Genomic DNA, 18769 nt, shown 5'->3' with positions numbered 1-18769 from the left:
AATGGATCTGGAATTAAAACGTGATGCCCAATTTAAGGGCTGCATATTTATACTGATGGGTCCAATGAGTTATTATAGCAAACAGTGGCTGAAGGATAATTGATCTGAAGAAAGCATAGATATGAATCCAGCATATTTATGAGCCCAGCTTCTCTGACTTTTCCTTGCTTCCTCCCCCTCACTCTTAGTCTTTACCAAGGAATGATGGCCACTGATATATATCATGCAGATACTGTATGATATCACCTGCCACCAAAGAGGGATCATTTTTGGACTGTTTTATTTTTATTTTTTGTATGTTTTCAAACAGGCTGTTTGTTACCACTGGCCACCATCCATTTACCCATAGCAATATATGATGCTTTCACTTTGACATTACTAACTTAACACTGAAGAGCTTAAAAGGGGCTGGATGCAGTCCTTGGATAATAAGAAGTGTCACACATGACTTTTCAGTGAAGTTGGGGCACTTTTGATTTAGGTTGGATTTTTTTTCGAAGAAAATCGAAACTGATCATTGTTTTCCCGAATTAGACCTAAAAATTATTTTGGAAAATATCTCTATAATGGTAACATTTTTGGTTATTAACATTTGAATGAATTTCATATCAATGATATCAATAAAAGAAAGTTAGCTATTATTCAATTATGCATTGGTCTATATTACAAAATGCATTATTTATTTAACCTTATTAAATATGATCATGTACTATTACTATTTTAGGTAAAAGGAACGAAGACATTGGCAGAAAACATTGCAGACAATGGGGGAATGAGAGAAGCCTTTCGTGTAAGACATTGTACAATATAAAGATGATAGAAATAAAAATCAATCTCTTCATATTTTGTGACTTACTAGAATCCAATATGCAACTTTTCTGGTAATTTGCTGTGCTTTCTGAAAGCTTTCAGTATTACTAGAGTTATGTGCTGAGTTTATACAAGAGGTACACAGAGAAGATAGTATATAATTTGCAGGTTAATCCAATAGAAACAAAGTACTGGGTGATGTCATATAATCACACCCCCTTTTGGCAGTACTTCCTGTCTAGTCCAGTAGTATGCAGTCATTTTTGTAGTGGTGGAGACATATAGTGGGTCATTTACCAGGACTTTACACCGGATTTTTGGAGTAAAAAAAAATCACAAAATTTGTAGCAAATGACTAGTGTTGAGTGAATCAAAGTTAACGAAGTGGACTTCGATCTGAATTTCCGGAAAAATTTGATTTGCCACTCATCTCTACAAACGTTTGCTACTTTTTGTTTTATATCGCTGTAACATAGTAACATAGTATATAAGGCCGAAAAAAAACATTTGTCCATCCAGTTCGGCCTGTTATCCTGCAAGTTGATCCAGAGGAAGGCAAAAAAAAAACTTCCCGACTTCAATAAGGCAATCAGAATAACTCCCTGGATCAACAACCCCTCTCTAGTAGCTATAGCCTGTAATATTATTACACTCCAGAAATTCATCCAAGCCCCTCTTGAATTCTTTTAGTGTACTTACCATCACCACCTCCTCAGGCAGAGAGTTCCATAGTCTCACTGCTCTTACCGTAAATAATCCTTTTCTATGTTTGTGTACAAACCTTCTTTCCTCCAGAGGCAGAAGTTCTCCCTTCGTCACAGTCACAGTCCTGGGGATAAATAGATGAGGGGAGAGATCTCTGTACTGCCCCCTGATATATTTATATATAGTAATTATATCTCCCCTCAGTCGTCTTTTTTCTAAAGTAAATAACCCTAATGTTGATAATCTTTCAGGGTACTGTAGTTGCCCCATTCCAGTTATTACTTTAGTTGCCCTCCTCTGATCCCTCTCCAGCTCTGCTATGTCTGCATTGTTCAAAGGAGCCCAGAACTGTACACAGTACTCCATGTGTGGTCTGACTAGTGATTTGTAAAGTGGTAGGACTATGTTCTCATCACGGACATCTATGCCCCTTTTGATGCAACCCATTATCTTATTGGCCTTGGCAGCAGCTGCCTGACACTGGTTTTTACTGCTTAGTTTGCTGTTTATTAAAATTCCTAGGTCCTTTTCCATGTCAGTGTTACTGAGTGTTTTACCATATAGTATGTACGGGTGACTTGCATTATTCCTTCCCATGTGCATAACCTTACATTTGTCAGTGTTAAACCTCATCTGCCACTTTTCTGCCCAAGGCTCCAATCTATCCAGATTCCTCTGTAGTAGTATACTGTCCTCTTCAGTGTTAATTACTTTACACAGTTTAGTGTAATCTGCAAAAATGTATATTTGACTGTGCAAGCCTTCTACATGATCATTAATAAATATATTGACGAGAATAGGGCCCAATACTGACCCCTGAGGTACCCCACTAGTGACAGTGACCAAATCTGAGTGTGTACCATTAATAACCACCCTCTGTTTTCTATAACTGAGCCATTTACTTACCTACATACAGGCGTTTTCTCCCAGTCCGAGCATTCTCATTTTACATGCTAACCTTTTATGTGGTACAGTGTCAAATGCTTTAGAGAAGTCCAGATATACGACATCCATTGATTCGCCGCTGTCAAGTCTAGAACTTACCTCCTCATAGAAACTAATTAAATTAGTTTGACATGACCGATCCCTCATGAAGCCATGCTGATATAATGTTATTTGCTTGTTTTCATTGAGATCCTCCAAGATAGCATCCCTTAGAAAACCTTCAAACAGTTTACCCACAACAGATGTTAAACTTACCGACCAATAGTTTCCGGGCTCTGTTTTTGGACCCTTTTTGAATATTGGCACCACATTAGCTATGCGCCAATCCTGTGGGACACTCCCTGTCAGTATAGAGTCTGTAAATATCAAAAATAAGGGTTTGGCTATGACATTACTTAATTCTCTTAGGATACGGGGGTGTATGCCATCTGGCCCTGGCTGTAAATTCTTTTTACATAAGAGAATGCAGAGTTTAGCAAAAGGGAGAGGAACCACCACAGCCCAACACATTTAATATAATTTACGCCAGAAAACTGTGGTAAATTAGAACTGGAACTTATGTCAGCTCCCAGCTGGCGTAGGTTTCTGTTTCTGGCACAAAGCAGGAAGATGTGAACATTTTATTAAGAGGCCTACATCTCAATAAATTGGTTGCATCTTTTGCCAGCAGACTCTTTACTAAGATGTGATGTGAGCATGTGAAACAGCAGTCTTTAGTAAATGAATCTGTAGTGTACATAGTATGTATAACATAAACTGTCCTGATACTGTAGGTCCATTTTTACTATTTATGAAAAATTTATCTGAGCTTTGCTTTAACAGATTATGTCAATAGGGGACTGGAGAAATGTTTGTTGAAAAGCGGGCTTTAAACAAAGTTTTTTCAAGTGATAATGGTAATTTGCAGTATTATGAATGCTAATATACTTAAACCATTGTAAATTTAACTAAATAATGAGCTCTTTCAAATGTGAAAAAAATAAAATAAAAATCTTTGTAATTCAAAATGCTTACATGGAATAGTATGTTCCAAAAGATGCAGCTTAAGCAGGGTACAGGCTCTCCCTAAAGAAACCAGCTATGTATGGAGACTTTCTGGAAGTGCTTGATGGTATGGAGACTTATTGTAAATGCTCCATGGGTAAATAATAATATTCAAAGAGGTTCTTCCCAAGGAAAGAGAGCCATCTTGCTATCACCACCTTGTAGAAGTGGCTCCCTATGAGTCAAAATCCAACTTTTTAACAATCCTTGGAATATGACAAAGGAAAATGCCAAAGGACATCTGGCTTGGCATTTCCCTTGTCATATTCCAAGACTTGTTAAAAAGTTGGATTTGGTCTTTCAAAAAGATGAAAAGTAGGGTATTTTACATCAGACCTACCTCATTTGCTCCTCTATATCTTATACTTCAACATTTAAAAAATAAATAAAAATTCCTTTTTAAGGAAGAAAAAAAGGGAAACTATAATAGGCTATATCATGGGGTACTTGATAAGAATATGGAAATATGTGTGTTTTTTCCTTTCTGTTAGGCATACAGAAAATGGATCCAAGAGAAAAGAAGTGGAAAAGAGGAACTACTTCTTCCAGGTGTAGATCTTAACCACAATCAACTGTTTTTCTTAAGCTATGCTCATGTAAGTCACAAGTTATTGATACCGTACATTACAGTAAAGGTCCATTGTAACTCCTGCACATTATTGTCAATTCAGTGGTAGTTTTACATTTGGCTAAAGTTGTCTTAGTTGATTCTACTTGATTTAGGTCCATTGCAGATAGGCATAATATTGCCACATTTTAGGGATTTTATAATGGCTGCAACGCCTGGAGCCCATGTAGTTCTACTAAATTGAATAACAATCTCCATAGAACCCTGTCTAATTCAAATTTGGTAAAACAGCATGGTACCAACATTTTTTGCTGCTATAATAAACATAAAACATGTCCATATTATAGCTGTCTGAAATGGGCCTTAGTCTAATGCTACAAGGGCTTGTTAGAGGTTGCACATTTTTGCAGTTTTTCAGATTCTTCAGATCATATTCGATAATTAAAATAATATCAATTAAGAATGTGTCTGATTATTTATCTTGTCTACTTAGGTAAGGTGCAATACTTTCCGCCCTGAAGCTGCAAGAGAAGTAATAATTAATGGAGTACATAGCCCACCTCAGTTCCGGTAAGAGTTCCTTATCTGTGCACTATATTTGAATTTACTTCTACAGTAAGGGCTATCTAAATGTCATAAACCTGGTGGAGAATACAGTGGATTGTTACCTTCATCCCTTCAAATACCAGTAATGACATTTACAGACTTGCTTTCAATTCTTAAACACATGCCTATCAATCCCCAAAAAATCACAACCACTAATGAACACATCAGATTTGCCTCACATCCGCTCCCCCTTTCTTCTCACTGCATGTAATTTAATATAAACATAACTGTAGAGAAACTGCAGGTACATTCCATTTTCCCACCCACCATCCACAATTATTACCGTATTTTTCGCCCCAAAATGGGGGGAAAATGCCTCTGTGTCTTATGGGGCAATTGCTGACAGTTTTACATCACAGGCTGCGATGTACGAGCAAGCGGGGAGGGACTGGGAGGAGGAGCTGTGGGCCGGCAATAGCGGCGGGGCGGTGCAGTCACTGTACTATAGCCCCGCCGCTCCAGTGCTGCACTATACAAATATAAAATGTCTTATTCAATTAAAAGTGATTAAACATGCCCCCCCACTCCTAATATTACCGTACATCCTAACCGCTTCTGTAGATTGCAGGCAGGCAGGCCAGCAGCGTAACTCCCTGATGTCACGTGCCTGCGCCGCCTACTTTATGAATGAAGCAGGCGGCGCAGGCATGTGAAGTCAGTGAGTCACGCGCCAGCCGTCCGGCCTGCCTGCCTGCATTCTACAGAAGCGGTTAGGATGTACGGTAATATTAGGAGTGGGGGGGCATGTTTAATCACTTTTAATTGAATAAGACATTTTATATTTGTATACTGGAGTGGCGGGGATCTGTGGATGACAGTTTTATGGGGAACATCAGTGGATGGCACAGTTAAAGGGTGGGGGGTCTGTGGATGGCACTGGTATGGGCTGGGGGGTCTGTGGATGGCACTGTTATGGGGTGGGGGGTCTGTGGATGGCACATATAACAGTGTCAGCCACAAATCCCCCATAACAGTGCCACCCACAGATCCCCCCTATAACAGTGCCAGCCACAGATCCCCCCTGTAACAGTGCCAGCCACAGATCCCCCCTGTAACAGTGCCAGCCACAGATCCCCCCTGTAACAGTGCCAGCCACAGATCCCCCCTGTAACAGTGCAAGCCACAGATCCCCCCATAACAGTGTCCGTCATCCACAGATCCCCCCATAACAGTGTCCGTCATCCACAGATCCCCCCATAACAGTGTCCGTCATCCACAGATCCCCCCATAACAGTGTCCGTCATCCACAGATCCCCATAACAGTGTCCGTCATCCACAGATCCCCTATAACAGTGTCCATCATCCACAGATCCCCCCATAACAGTGTCAGTCATCCACAGATGCCCCCATAACAGTGTCCGTCATCCACAGATCCCCCCATAACAGTGCGTCATCCACAGATCCCCCCATAACAGTGCCATCCACAGACCACCATTAGTTCCAAACCCACCAAAAGCACACCTTTTGGTAAAAAAAAATTTTTTTTCTTATTTTCCTCACCAAAAACCTAGGTGCGTCTTATGGGCCAGTGGTCTTATAGGGCGAAAAATACGGTATATTACTATAAATGTATTAATTTTTGAAAAAAAGATTATAATGATATGCATGCTTTGAATATGATTCTATAATGAAGGTATGGATCCGCTGTCAGATTTGACTTGGGGCTACTCCTAAGGGCTTTATCTAAGTGGCTCCCCAGCTCATCACCCTTTAACCCCTGTACAGGTATCTGGACTCCGCAGCAGGGAAATCACCAGGCCACTACCTGTTGGAGTAGTCTCTGTTCAAGTGACTGCTGACCCACAGGGGTCAAGACACCGATGTGGATCAGGCAAAACCATAGTCAACACAGGCAGAGTACAGATGTAATCCTCATCTTGATTCTAAATGAGTTAACAATGGAAAGAAACTTTTATTTGACTTTTTCAATGTTTAACCCCTTAGTGACCACCCATATGTGTTTTTACTGCGGTCACTAAGGGGCCTTAGGCTGGGCCGCCGCGTTTTTACGGCGGCCCAGTTTAAGCGCTGCACGGCTCCCCCGTGCAGCGGGGAGCGCGGACCTGGCTCTCACATGAGAGCCGGGTCCCTGCTCTAACAGCCCGGACCAGCAGGAGTGCCGATCCGGGCTGTTTAACCCTTTACATGCCGGGCGCAATGGCGGACTCCCTCTGTCTCCCATCAGCACCCCGAAAATGCGATCGCGGGGTGCTGATGTGCTGGGAAGCTTACCTTGCTTCCGATCAGGGCCCCGAGCCTGTCTTCCGTTACCTCCAGCAGGCTGTGCCTCTCTGGCGCAGCCTGCTGGTCAATGTTTGAATAGCATTGCTATTGAAATGCAATGCATTATAGAGATAATGCATTACATTTTAAAAGCAATCAAAATACTGTATATTATAGTCCCCTTGTGGGACTATTAAGTAGTAAAAAAAATAGAAAAAAAATACACATTTATTAAATAAAAAAAATTCCATAAAATAAAAAAATATGCTTTTTTTTCCATTGAAAATACGCTTTTCAATGAAAAAAATTGCAAAAAGAAAATATCCCCCATATGTTTGGTATTGCCGCGTACGTAACGACCGGGACTACATAAATATTACATAAATTATCCCCTATGGTGAACGCCGTAAAAAATAAAAAATAAAAAAAGACAGAATTTCGAATTTATTCTTAGTTTCCACCGAAAAAAAACGTAATAACAAGCGATCAAAAAGCAGCATTTACTCCAAAATCATACCAATGAAAAATACAAGTTGTCTTTCAAAAATCAAGCTATCACACAATTCCATATAAAAAAATAAAAAAAAGTTATGGGTCTTGTGAAGTGGCAATGCAAAATCATTTTTTTGGTTAATAAAAGGTGTTTTATTGCAAAAAAGTAGTAAAACGTAAACCAAATTATAAGTATTTAGTATCACTGTAATCGTACTGACCCAGAGAATAAAGATATTATGTTATTTGTACCGAAAAATGAACGCCAAAAATGTATAATGTAAAAACGCAGTGGCAGTATTGCTATTTTCCCCATCTCCCTCCCAGAAAGAGTTAATAAAAGTTAATCAGAAAGTTATGTGTACCCCAAAATGGCGCCATTAAAAACTACAACTTGTCCCGTAAAAAACAAGCCCTCATAAAGCTATATAGATGAAAAAATAAAAAAGTTATAGACCATAAAAAAAGGAAGAAAAACGCTTGGTCATAAAGGCCCAAACAGGCTTGGTCACTAAGGGGTTAAGGCTTTTGTGACATAATATCACACTCAAGTTTAGAACTGCTACAGCTGTACATGTAATACAATAAACAGTATGTGGTTAGGGAGGACAGATTAGGGTCAGAACAAAGATCAGACAAGGGTCAGGTCAGTCAGTGAAGGGTCAAAACCAGTAGCAAGACAGAAATTGGTACACAGAACATGTAAACAAACTAACAGCCACCTAGCAAATTAGAGTGTATTAGAGCAAACTTCCTCTATGAGAAAGTGTCATAAGTAGCCCAGGGGAGCCATCCATTGGCTTCGGATGATTAAGGTGTGCTCTCATAGGGAGTTTGCATATGCCCTACAGCCTGAGATTGGCATTACTGGCAAGAAGCAGGCCTCAGACTGCATGGAAGGACAGTGTTACTTTTGTGGCTAGGATTGCCGGCATAGAGAAAGGAACACTGGTGGAACTAGAATGCTGACGTCCTGCTGCTACAGTATGAAGTGGGTATGCAATGTGGTAGCCAAGGCCAACAGCAGGAGGGGAGCAGCAGTGGGCATAAACTGCCTCAATAACAAATTGATTCAAAAGTTGGGCTGTGTAGAAAGGCGCAAGGGACCGTTATTGATGAAAGGTATGTGTCACCGAGGTTCCTGGCCTCGGTGGAGTAAGAGCCAGTTTTTATGTGTCAGCAGCAGTTGCTGTTTGACACCTTGCTATTTAGTATAGCTGTAATAGCTGATCCGGGATGGCTCTTACTAGGAGTAGTCAAAGTGCTGGGTGGGTGACTACTCCCCACGTTGCAGGCCGGGTCTTCACTGGCCTATATAAAAAACCCATCCAGCAGTGTCAGCTGGTGGTAATTACCTCTCTCTCTGACAGAGGAGCTCTGGCAATCGCTGGATTGGGATTTGAACCGTGTGCTAGGCTGGAGGCCTGAGTTTGGGAGATCTGCTCTGTCCTCAGCAATGCCGATCGGGTGTGAACTAACACCTAGGATAACAGGTGACTCTTTTGCTGTATGAACTGTCTAGGTGTGAACGAACACCAAAACTGCAAATGGACTGTCGTACCGTTTTGTTGCCATAAGTGTGAGTTACAAACTGGTCTTTGCGTCTATACTACTTGTCCTGTCTACCAGAGCGAATCCCCACAATTGGTGGAGGATGCGTGCAAGAGCAGTGAGGCTGGCGTGAACGCCAAAATATTTTTTTGGTTTGCATTTTTGGGGACAGTTGTATATCATACATCAAACCAGCGGTCCTCATGGAGGCTAATCTGCAGCAGCGAGATACAAACCTGCAACAACAGGAGGCTAACAAGCAGCAGCAAGAGACTAACCAGTTGCTGCTACAACACGTGATGGCTTTGCAGACAGCAGGCGCAACCCCGAGCTTCCACGATGCCTGGAAGGCAGTCCGTGCGGCGATTCCTAAGATGACACCCACAAACAACATCGAAACCTACCTGGCGATGTACAAAAAAGTGTCCACAAGGGAGAAGCTACCCCGAGACCAGTGGGCTGAAGTCGTTGCTCTGTTTCTGGCATCTGATTTCCAGTGGGTGTATTTCAACTTGCTGAACGAGTAAGCTGCCGACTACCACAAAGTAAAAGGTGATATTTGGCAAGACTGGGGGTGAATGTGTTGGTCTGGGCCAAGCGGGTACATAAGTGGAGGTTTAAGCCGGCTGAGCCCACGAGACCCTAGTATTATAACTTACTCCACCTTTTGCAAAAGTGGCTAAAGCCTTATGTGCTAAGTCCCAGATATGCTGAACAGAATATTGGCTGATATGTTCGGGAGGGCTTTGCCACCCCCTCTCCAGAAATGGATCGGCCAGGTCTCTCCAGGTAATGCCCTTGAGATGGTCGACCTGGTGGAACACTATGAGGCTACCCGGAATCTACAGGGGGGTTCTTTTGGGAGAGGATCAGTCAAATCCCGTAAATATCCACCCCAGACCCGGCGACTTGTGCCAACCAAACCCGTACGGGATGTACGCCCTGTGGACCCGCCTCCAATAGTCTGCCGTCAGTGTCGGGAGCCTTGCCATGTACGAGCTGACTGTTCACATCAGGTGGAACCCATGGACATGAACTATGGCTTCCGTCAGTCGTTATATGCCAGAAAGCTGTGTGCAGCGGGTACCCCAGAAACTCTAAATCACTTGTGACAGGTGGAAGTGGGAGACACTCCAGTGGAGGCCTTGCTGGACTCAGGGAGTCTGGTGTCCCTAGTAAGGGCTCCCCTGATACGGTCCGCTGAGTATACTGGCCGGAAAGTCGGGGTCATGTGCATTCATGGGGACTTAAAAGACTATCCCACCACCCTAGTGTCTCTAACCACGGGGGCCGGCAGGTGGACTCACGAAGTGGCAGTTGCCACAAACTTACACTGCAAACTTATAATTGGGAGAGACTTCCCAGGTTTCCCGGCACTGTGGCCTGCTACGAAAGTGACTGATACACATGAGACAGGGGTAACCCCAGCAGAGTGGCCTTGCTCTGGGGGGAGGCCAGAACCCTGGGAACTCAAGGCCGAAAGGCCAGCGGTAGGGGTGACCGCCACTTTAGTGGAAGAGGGGGAGACAACCCCACTGAGTGTAATGGTGGGAGACTTGTAGGACTTGCCGCCGGGGCCTGAGCTGGCAGACCTCAATGTCTCCGGGGATAATTTTGGTACTGCACAACACCGGGACCCAACCCTATCCCGAGCCTTGGAAAATGTATTAATAGTAGATGGTGAACCACAACAAGCTGGGGCAGAGTCGGTGTTCCCCCCGTTTTGTGGTTCATCAGGATATGTTGTATCGGGTAAACCAGCTGCGGGGTGAATCCATTGAACAGTTGGTGGTGCCCCAGGCTTATCACAAACTCGTGTTAGAGTTAGCTCACCAACATGTTCTCGGGGGTCATCTGGAAATACAGAAAACACAGGACCAGATACAACAATGGTTTTACTGGCCCAGTGTGTTTAGGGATGTGGACGAATTCTGCCAAGCAACTAGCCCCCAGCACCTTTTCCGCAGTCCCTTGGTACCTCTCTCGATCATTGGGGTACCGTTTGAGTGAATCGCTATGGACCTCATAGGCCTAGTACCGAAGTCCGCTTGAGGACACTAACACATCTTGGTCGTCCTAGACAAAGCCACTCTGTACCCAGAGGCGGTGCCACTGCGACATACATTGGCTAAACTTATAGCTAAGGAGCTAATGGAGATGTTCTCTCGAGTGGGCTATGGCTAAGGTCATGAGGGAACTCTGTAAGTTTCTGCATATCAAACAGTTACGGACGTCCGTGTACCATCCGCAAACGGACGGTCTCGTTGAAAGGTTTAACAAAACACTAATAACCATGTTAAAAAGGATGGTGTCTAAAGATGGAAAGGACTGGGACCTACTTTTGCCCTAGCTCATGTTCGCTGTGCGAGATGTACCCCAGGCCTCTACTCGTGATTTGTTGGACGTAGACAAAGAGGCATTGGAACAGCAACCCACTCCACATAAAAGTGTCCTTGAGTATGTTACCAAGATGCAACAGCGGATAGAGACCCTTTTGCCGCTTGTCAGGGAGCATATGGAGGCCACTCAGCGAGCCCAGAATTGGATCTATAATCGTCAGGCTCGGGTCCGGATCTTTAACCCGGGTGATCGGGTTTTGGTTCTGGTGCCGACCGTGGATAGTAAGTTCCTAGCCAGATGGCAGGGGCCCTATCCGGTACTTGAAAACATTGGAGAGGTAAATTACAAGGTACACCAGCGAGGGAGGCAAAAGCCGGAGCAGGTGTACCATGTGAATCTACTCAAACTGTGGAAAGATAGTGAAACCTGTACTGAGGACAGCCCGCGGCCAGGTTTACTAGGGGAAGCGGTTTCGGCCCCTCTATCTGAAGCAAGCGAAGCGGCTGCTACAGTAAGAATTGCTGACAGCCTCTCCTCTAAGCAGGCTCAGGAGGCCAGGGAGTTTATTAGCCGGAACACGGATGTGTTTTCGGATCTCCCTGGACGCACTTCCACAATTCGGCATGACATTGACACTGAGCCTCAGGCTAAAACCATACCGGGTACCAGAGGCTCGGCGACAAGACATCTCAGAGGAAGTGCAGATGATGCTGAGGCTAGGAGTCATTGAGGAGTCTAAAAGTGAGTGGGCTAGTCCAATAGTGCTAATACCCAAGCCGGACGGAACACTCCGGTTTTGTAAAGATTTCCGAAAACTAAACGAGATCTCTAAGTTTGATGCATATCCCATGCCTCGGTGGATGAGCTTATTGAGAGGTTAGACCAAGCCTGGTATTTTTCTTTTTTGGACATCACCAAAGGGTACTGGCAGGTACCCTTGACGGAGGCTGCCAAAGAGAAAACTGCCTTCATCACACCAGAGGGGCTGTACCAATATAAGGTGTTACCCTTTGGTCTGCATGGCGCCCCTGCCACTTTTCAATGGCTCATGGACATGTGCTGCGTCCACATCGTCGGTACGCTTTGGCTTACCTGGACGATATTGTCATCCACAGTACCGACTGGGAAAGTCATCTACCCAAAGTGCAGGCTGTAGTGGACTCCCTTAGGAAAGCTAGACTGACTGCTAACCCTAAGAAATGTGCAATAGGGTTAGAGGAGATTAAGTACCTGGGGTACGTCATTGGACGTGGAGTGAATAAAATAGAGGCGATTCGGAATTTGCCCCGACCTGTCACCACGAGGCAAGTAAACTCGTTCCTGGGAATCGTGGGCTATTATATGAAGTTCGTTCCCCATTTTGCCACTTTAGCGGCTCCGTTGACAGGGCTTTTGAAGGGACGGAAGTCCGTGATGATCTGCTGGAATGACCAGGCGGAAGAGGCTTTTTCTGCGTTGAAGTCGGTCCTGTGCGGGAACACCAAAACTGCAAATGGATTGTCGTACTGTTTTGTTGTCATAAGTGTGAATAAAACACTGAAGTTTTTGAGTTGCAAACTGGTCTTTGCCTGTCTACCAGAGAGAATCCCCACAGCTGTTATAATACAGAAATGTTTATACTTTTTGTTTGTTAGTCTCCAGCATTGTTCAAGTCTGTCTCCAGAGTAAGCTTTGGCAAGAGAAAAGACCCCACATGAGGTTTCCTGAAAAGGGGTATCAGTGAGGGCAAGTTTCTTTCAAAATCAAAAGCTTCAAATTTAGTGAATGTAGGTAATGCAGTAACATCCTCTTGTAACATTTGTGACAGAGTGTCTGGAGAAGTAGTGGACAGGGTCTATGTGTGCCCAAGATTCCTCACTTCTGTCATTTAAAAGCAACCAGGGAAATGTTCAGGAGAGGTCTCTGCAATTCGGGTCTGCATAAAACCTGTTTTTAGGGCCTGTGTTGCTGGAGTGGGGAGAGAAGGGTGGGCCCCACTCCATCCAGACAGTCCGGGTTTTGGGCTGTCAGGTAATTACTTCTCAGGTGTTCTAGCCTGATATAAGGCTGAGAGCTCTCTCAGCCTGGGAACAGGTTACCTGCATGGAGCCTGTGAGAGCACTTCAAGAGGTACGGACTTTGCTATTTTGTTTGGGTGCTTGGTGTTAGGCCGGCACTTGGTCAGCAAGGTTTCATGCTGTATAGTTAAAGCTGGACAGGCATAGGATTTTTGTTTGTTATATTTTATGTTCTGTACCTCAACTTGACAATAAAACTGGCTGAGGTCAGTTAAACGAAGTTCCTGCCGTGTGGACTGCAACTTCTTCGGTGTGCCTGCTAAACTGTGCCTGTCTACCCAGGAGACGACAGCCCCGCTACCTAATCCCTTACACATTATACATTTTTTTGCGATGTGTAGTAAAAAAAAAATTACTCTGAGGCCTCTTTCACACGGGCGAGTATTCCGCGCAGATGCGATGCGGGAGGTGAACGCATTGCACCCGCACTGAATACCGACCCATTCATTTCTATGGGGCTGTTCACATGAGCGGTGATTTTCACGCATCACTTGTGCGTTGCGTGAAAATCGCAGCATGCTCCTCTTTGTGCGTTTTTCACGTAACGCAGGCCCCATAGAAATGAATGGGGTTGCGTGAAAATCGCAAGCATCCGCAAGCAAGTGCGGATGCGGTGCGATTTTCACGCACAGTTGCTAGGAGACGATCGGGATATTTTCACTTATAACATGGTTATAAGGGAAAATAATAGCATTCTTAATACAGAATGCATAGTAAAACATCGCTGGAGGGGTTAAAAAAAAAAAAAAAAAAAATGTAACTCACCTTAGTCCACTTGATCGCGTAGCCCGGCATCTCCTTCTGTCTTCATCTGATCTCTGTGCAGCAATAGGACCTGTGGTGACGTCACTCCGGTCATCACATGATCCATCACATGATCGTTTACCATGGTGATGGATCATGTGATGACCGGAATGACGTCACCACAGGTCCTGTTGCTGCACAGAGATCAGATGAAGACAGAAGGAGATGGCGGGCTACGCGATCAAGTGGACTAAGGTGAGTTAAATTATTATTATTTATTTTTTTTAACCCCTCCAGCGATGTCTTACTATGCATTCTGTATTCAGAATGCTATTATTTTCCCTTATAGCCATGTTATAAGGGAAAATAATACAATCTACAGAACACCGATCCCAAGCCTGAACTTCTGTGAAGAAGTTCGGGTTTGGGTACCAAACACGCGCAATTTTTCTCACCTGAGTGCAAAACGCATTACAATGTTTTGCACTCGTGCGGAAAAATTGCGGTTGTTCCCGTAACGCACCCGCACATTTTCCCGCAACGCCCGTGTGAAAGAGGCCTAAGGAATCCCAAAATACATGTCGTGAGCCTAGCCTAACACCTCTCCTTTCTGTCCAAGAGATGACAACTCTGAACAAGGGGTCCTTCTATTAACTCAGAAATCTAACTTGGTGCCTAGGCTATTATTAAACATTGATGTAATGACTCTTGGATATGACTTGTGCATACCTGTTTTAGGTGATGTGCCACATATACAGTCAGGTCCATAAATATTAGGACATCAACACAATTCTAAAATTTTTGGCTCTATACACCACCACAATGGATTTGAAATGAAACAAACAGGATGTGCTTTAACTGCAGACTGTCAGCTTTAATTTGAGGGTATTTACATCCAAATCAGGTGAACGGTGTAGGAATTACAACAGTTTGCATATGTGCCTCCCACTTGTTAAGGGACCAAAAGTAATGGGACAATTGGCTTCTCAGCTGTTCCATGGCCAGGTGTGTGTTATTCCCTCATTATCCCAATTACAATGAGCAGATAAAAGGTGCAGAGTTCATTTTAAGTGTGCTATTTGCATTTGGAATCTGTTGCTGTCAACTCTCAAGATGAGATCCAAAGAGCTGTCACTATCAGTGAAGCAAGCCATCATTAGGCTGAAAAAATAAAACAAACCCATCAGAGAGATAGTAAAAAAAAAAATGTTTGGAACATTCTTAAAAAGAAGGAACGCACCGGTGAGCTCAGCAACACCAAAAGACCCAGAAGACCACGGAAAACAACTGTGGTGGATGACTGAAAAATTATTTCCCTGGTGAAGAAAACACCCTTCACAACAGTTGTCCAGATCAAAAACACTCTCCAGGAGGTAGGTGCATGTGTGTCAAAGTCAGCAATTAAGAGAAGACTTCACCAGAGTGAATACAGAGGGTTCACCACAAGATGTAAACCATTGATGAGCCTCAAAAACAGGAAGGCCGATTAGAGTTTGCCAAATAACATCTAAAAAAGCCTTCACAGTTCTGGAACAACATCCTATGGACAGATGAGACCAAGATCAACTTGTACCAGAGTGATAGGAAGAGAAGAGTATGGAGAAGGAAAGGAACTGCTCATGATCCTTAGCATACCACCTCTTCAGTGAAGCATGGTGGTGGTAGTGTCATGGCGTGGGCATGTATGGCTGCCAATGGAACTGGTTCTCTTGTATTTATTGATGATGTGACTGCTGACAAAAGCAGCAGGATGAATTCTGAAGTGTTTCGGACAATTATATCTGTTCATATTCAGCCAAATGCTCCAGAACTCATTGGATGGCGCTTCACAGTGCAGATGGACAATGACCCAAAGCATACTGCAAAAGCAACCAGAGTTTTTTAAGGGAAAAAAGTGGAATGTTATGCAATGGCCAAGTCAATCACCTGACCTGAATCCGATTGAGCATGCATTTCACTTGCTGAAGACAAAACTGAAGGGAAAATGCCCCAAGAACAAGCAGGAACTGAAGACATTTGCAGTAGAGGCCTGGCAGAGCATCACCAGGGATGAAACCCAGTGTCTGCAGTTAATTACAGCCTGAAGTCTGGAACGCATAGACATCACCAAAGGATTTGCAACCAAGTATTAAAAAGTGAAAGTTTAATTTATGATTATTATTCTGTCCCATTACTTTTGGTTCCTTAACAAGTGGGAGGCACATATGCAAACTGTTGTAATTCCTACAACGTTCACCTGATTTGGATGTAAATACCCTCAAATTAAAGCTGCCAGTCTGCAAATGAAGCACATCTTGTTCGTTTCACTTCAAATCCATTGTGGTGGTGTATAGAGCCCAAAATGTTAGAATTGTGTCGATGTCCCAATATTTATGGACCTGATTGTAAGTTATACTCCATCTTGACTCATTCTTTGACCCTGTACTTGCTATACTGAGTCCTGAGGGCAGCAAGTGATAAATCAGTAATTTAAGTCCTTTGGTTATAAAATTCAGCTAATACTGCACAATCTTGTGTATTCCTATGATATGCAACTTCTTTAACACTTCTCAACCCTGCCTCCTGCTTTTGAGATCTGAAAGAAAAAACTTAGAGTATAACAAGCAGGAGACGGGGAGAGCACTGTGCAGCTACCTGGAGACACTGCACACAGCACACACAGATAGTATAGACAAGTTAGTGTGAGTTAGAGGAGTTGTATGATTTTTTAAACTCACCTATGTATATCCCATCTCTCCTGGCCCATTAGATAAAGCAGAAGCAATATCTTCAGCAGCAATTTATGCAGGGTACATTAAGATGAACATGAAGGGTGACGCTTGATAGAGGGTGTCTTAGAGCAGCTGCGAGGGATTTGAAAGAGTTTATGTAATCCTGTAGTTCACAGGAAGTCAGTCACACAGGAAGTGCTGACATTCTTTCTACACAGGAGGGTAAGCTCTGGATTAGTGGACTGACTGAAATCACATGAGACAGTTGCGCATAATGAAGCAGTTGAAATGTACAGTTCTACTCATCTGAACGGGGTTGTTTAGGTGGCAAGCATATGGATTTATGCAGGCCCCATTCAGATAAAAGAGACAGTCAAAGAAATGTCTACGACAAGTCATCTACATGTGAATATACCCTTGCTATCTATAGTTCGCAGGATATTTCTGCAAAAGAGACTTCCATAAAGGGCAATATGTAGTTTGTGCCATATATACTATAAGAAGAAATCAGTGCTGCTTAGAAAGTAAAAGAGAGAGTGCAAACCACAGAGATCTTGACTTGTTCGGTCCCACTCTGTAATGCAGTATGGTTTATATCTGCTTGAGATATTGTGAGAAATATGGATATTCATATAGCTCTTCTGTGTATCTGAAAAAATACTGTATAGGTACGTATTTCAGTACAGGATCAATAAATGACACAAACTCAAAGATTTAATATGTTTCCCCCACAGGGTAATTGGTGCAATGAGTAATTTTGAAGAATTTCGTAAAGCTTTCAACTGTCCAGAGAACACATTAATGAATCGTGGATATAATTCATGCCGAGTATGGTAGAAGTGAAGACTCATTTTATGTAATATGCGGACTGCTGTTTGAGCTGCTGTATAAATTGTTTTATGGTATTTCACTTTTGGAACCAAAGAGGATAATCCACTTTATTGTTTTAGAGCTGTTTGGAAAAATTATTATGAGGATTAAACATCCATGCTGTTTTAGGATTGCTCATGGATACATCTCTCATGCTAAGATAGCATAGCCAAGTATCTACTGTCCTTGTGCGTGGGAACATCGAAGGGGACTTCACTTAAAAGGACAACAAGCTATCAACTGTCTATGTAAGAATTACCCATAAGACAGTAAATGTTAATCAAAGGTTGAATAATGGTTGCTCCAAAAAGTTTTTTGTGTATTTTTTTATTTGTGAATTTAGAATCATTTGAACAATGACAAGACAAATTCAAAGTGGTTTTATACTTTTACATATTGAGCTGATATAACTGACTTCTTAATGTGCTCCAGTTAAATGTTCTAATTTTTCTCCTCATCCATAGCTTTCGGGGATGGGGAGGGAAATGTATTAATAGACATACATTTATATAGCAGTTTGTAGATGTGTGTTTACTTACCCTTTGTCTTTGCTCAACACATCCCGAGATGTGTGGTGTGAGATTACTAGCTTTTTAAGAAAAAAAAAACATTATTTTGCAATACTCCATAGTCATGAGATGTCTATCCTGTATGTGTCTTAGTGGCCACCTAATGTTTCTGTTGTGAATTTTAGTTTCTCAAGGTTTTGCAAGGATGTCGTAATGTTGTGTTGAATTTGTTTTATGAAAAATTGGAGTCCTTAAGGGGGTTTTGTGACCTATCCAGCTTATGGCTCCATCCACTGTTTGTTTTGGAAGACAGCAGGGCTACCAAAAACATCTATTCTGAGGTGGTGGTGCCTTGTTCAGACCCCCACCAATCTTAAATTTAGGACCTTTCCTGAGGATAGGTAATCAATACTACAAGTTAGAAAACCCATTTAGCTAAATTTAAACTAACGTACGGGTGGACACATAGTATATAGTTGTGATGCTTACATTGTAATCTACATTATTTAGACACCAAACCCATGTATAGGGGTGGCAGAGCTGAATTTGTCGTTTGGTTCAACTTAAAGGGGTAATCTCATAATTAATGTCAAA

At 42.9% G+C, this 18769-nt stretch overlaps 1 protein-coding gene across 1 annotated transcript in view; it reads left to right on the top strand.

Annotated features, from left to right (window-relative positions):
• PHEX (phosphate regulating endopeptidase homolog X-linked) overlaps positions 1–18444 on the top strand; it is a 286267-nt gene extending 267823 nt beyond the window's left edge. Inside the window, exons 19-22 of the mRNA XM_040423656.1 lie at positions 725–790; positions 3996–4100; positions 4566–4642; positions 17531–18444. Coding sequence (XP_040279590.1) covers positions 725–790; positions 3996–4100; positions 4566–4642; positions 17531–17633 — 351 coding nt within the window. The 3' untranslated portion in view covers positions 17634–18444. The remainder of the gene's footprint in view (positions 1–724; positions 791–3995; positions 4101–4565; positions 4643–17530) is intronic.
• The last annotated feature ends 325 nt before the right edge of the window (positions 18445–18769 follow it).

The sequence above is a fragment of the Bufo bufo genome, chromosome 3, assembly GCF_905171765.1.
Source record: "Bufo bufo chromosome 3, aBufBuf1.1, whole genome shotgun sequence".
NCBI lineage: Eukaryota > Metazoa > Chordata > Amphibia > Anura > Bufonidae > Bufo > Bufo bufo.
Note: the sequence above shows the minus strand (reverse complement) of the source record. Positions and strands in the feature narration are given on the sequence as shown.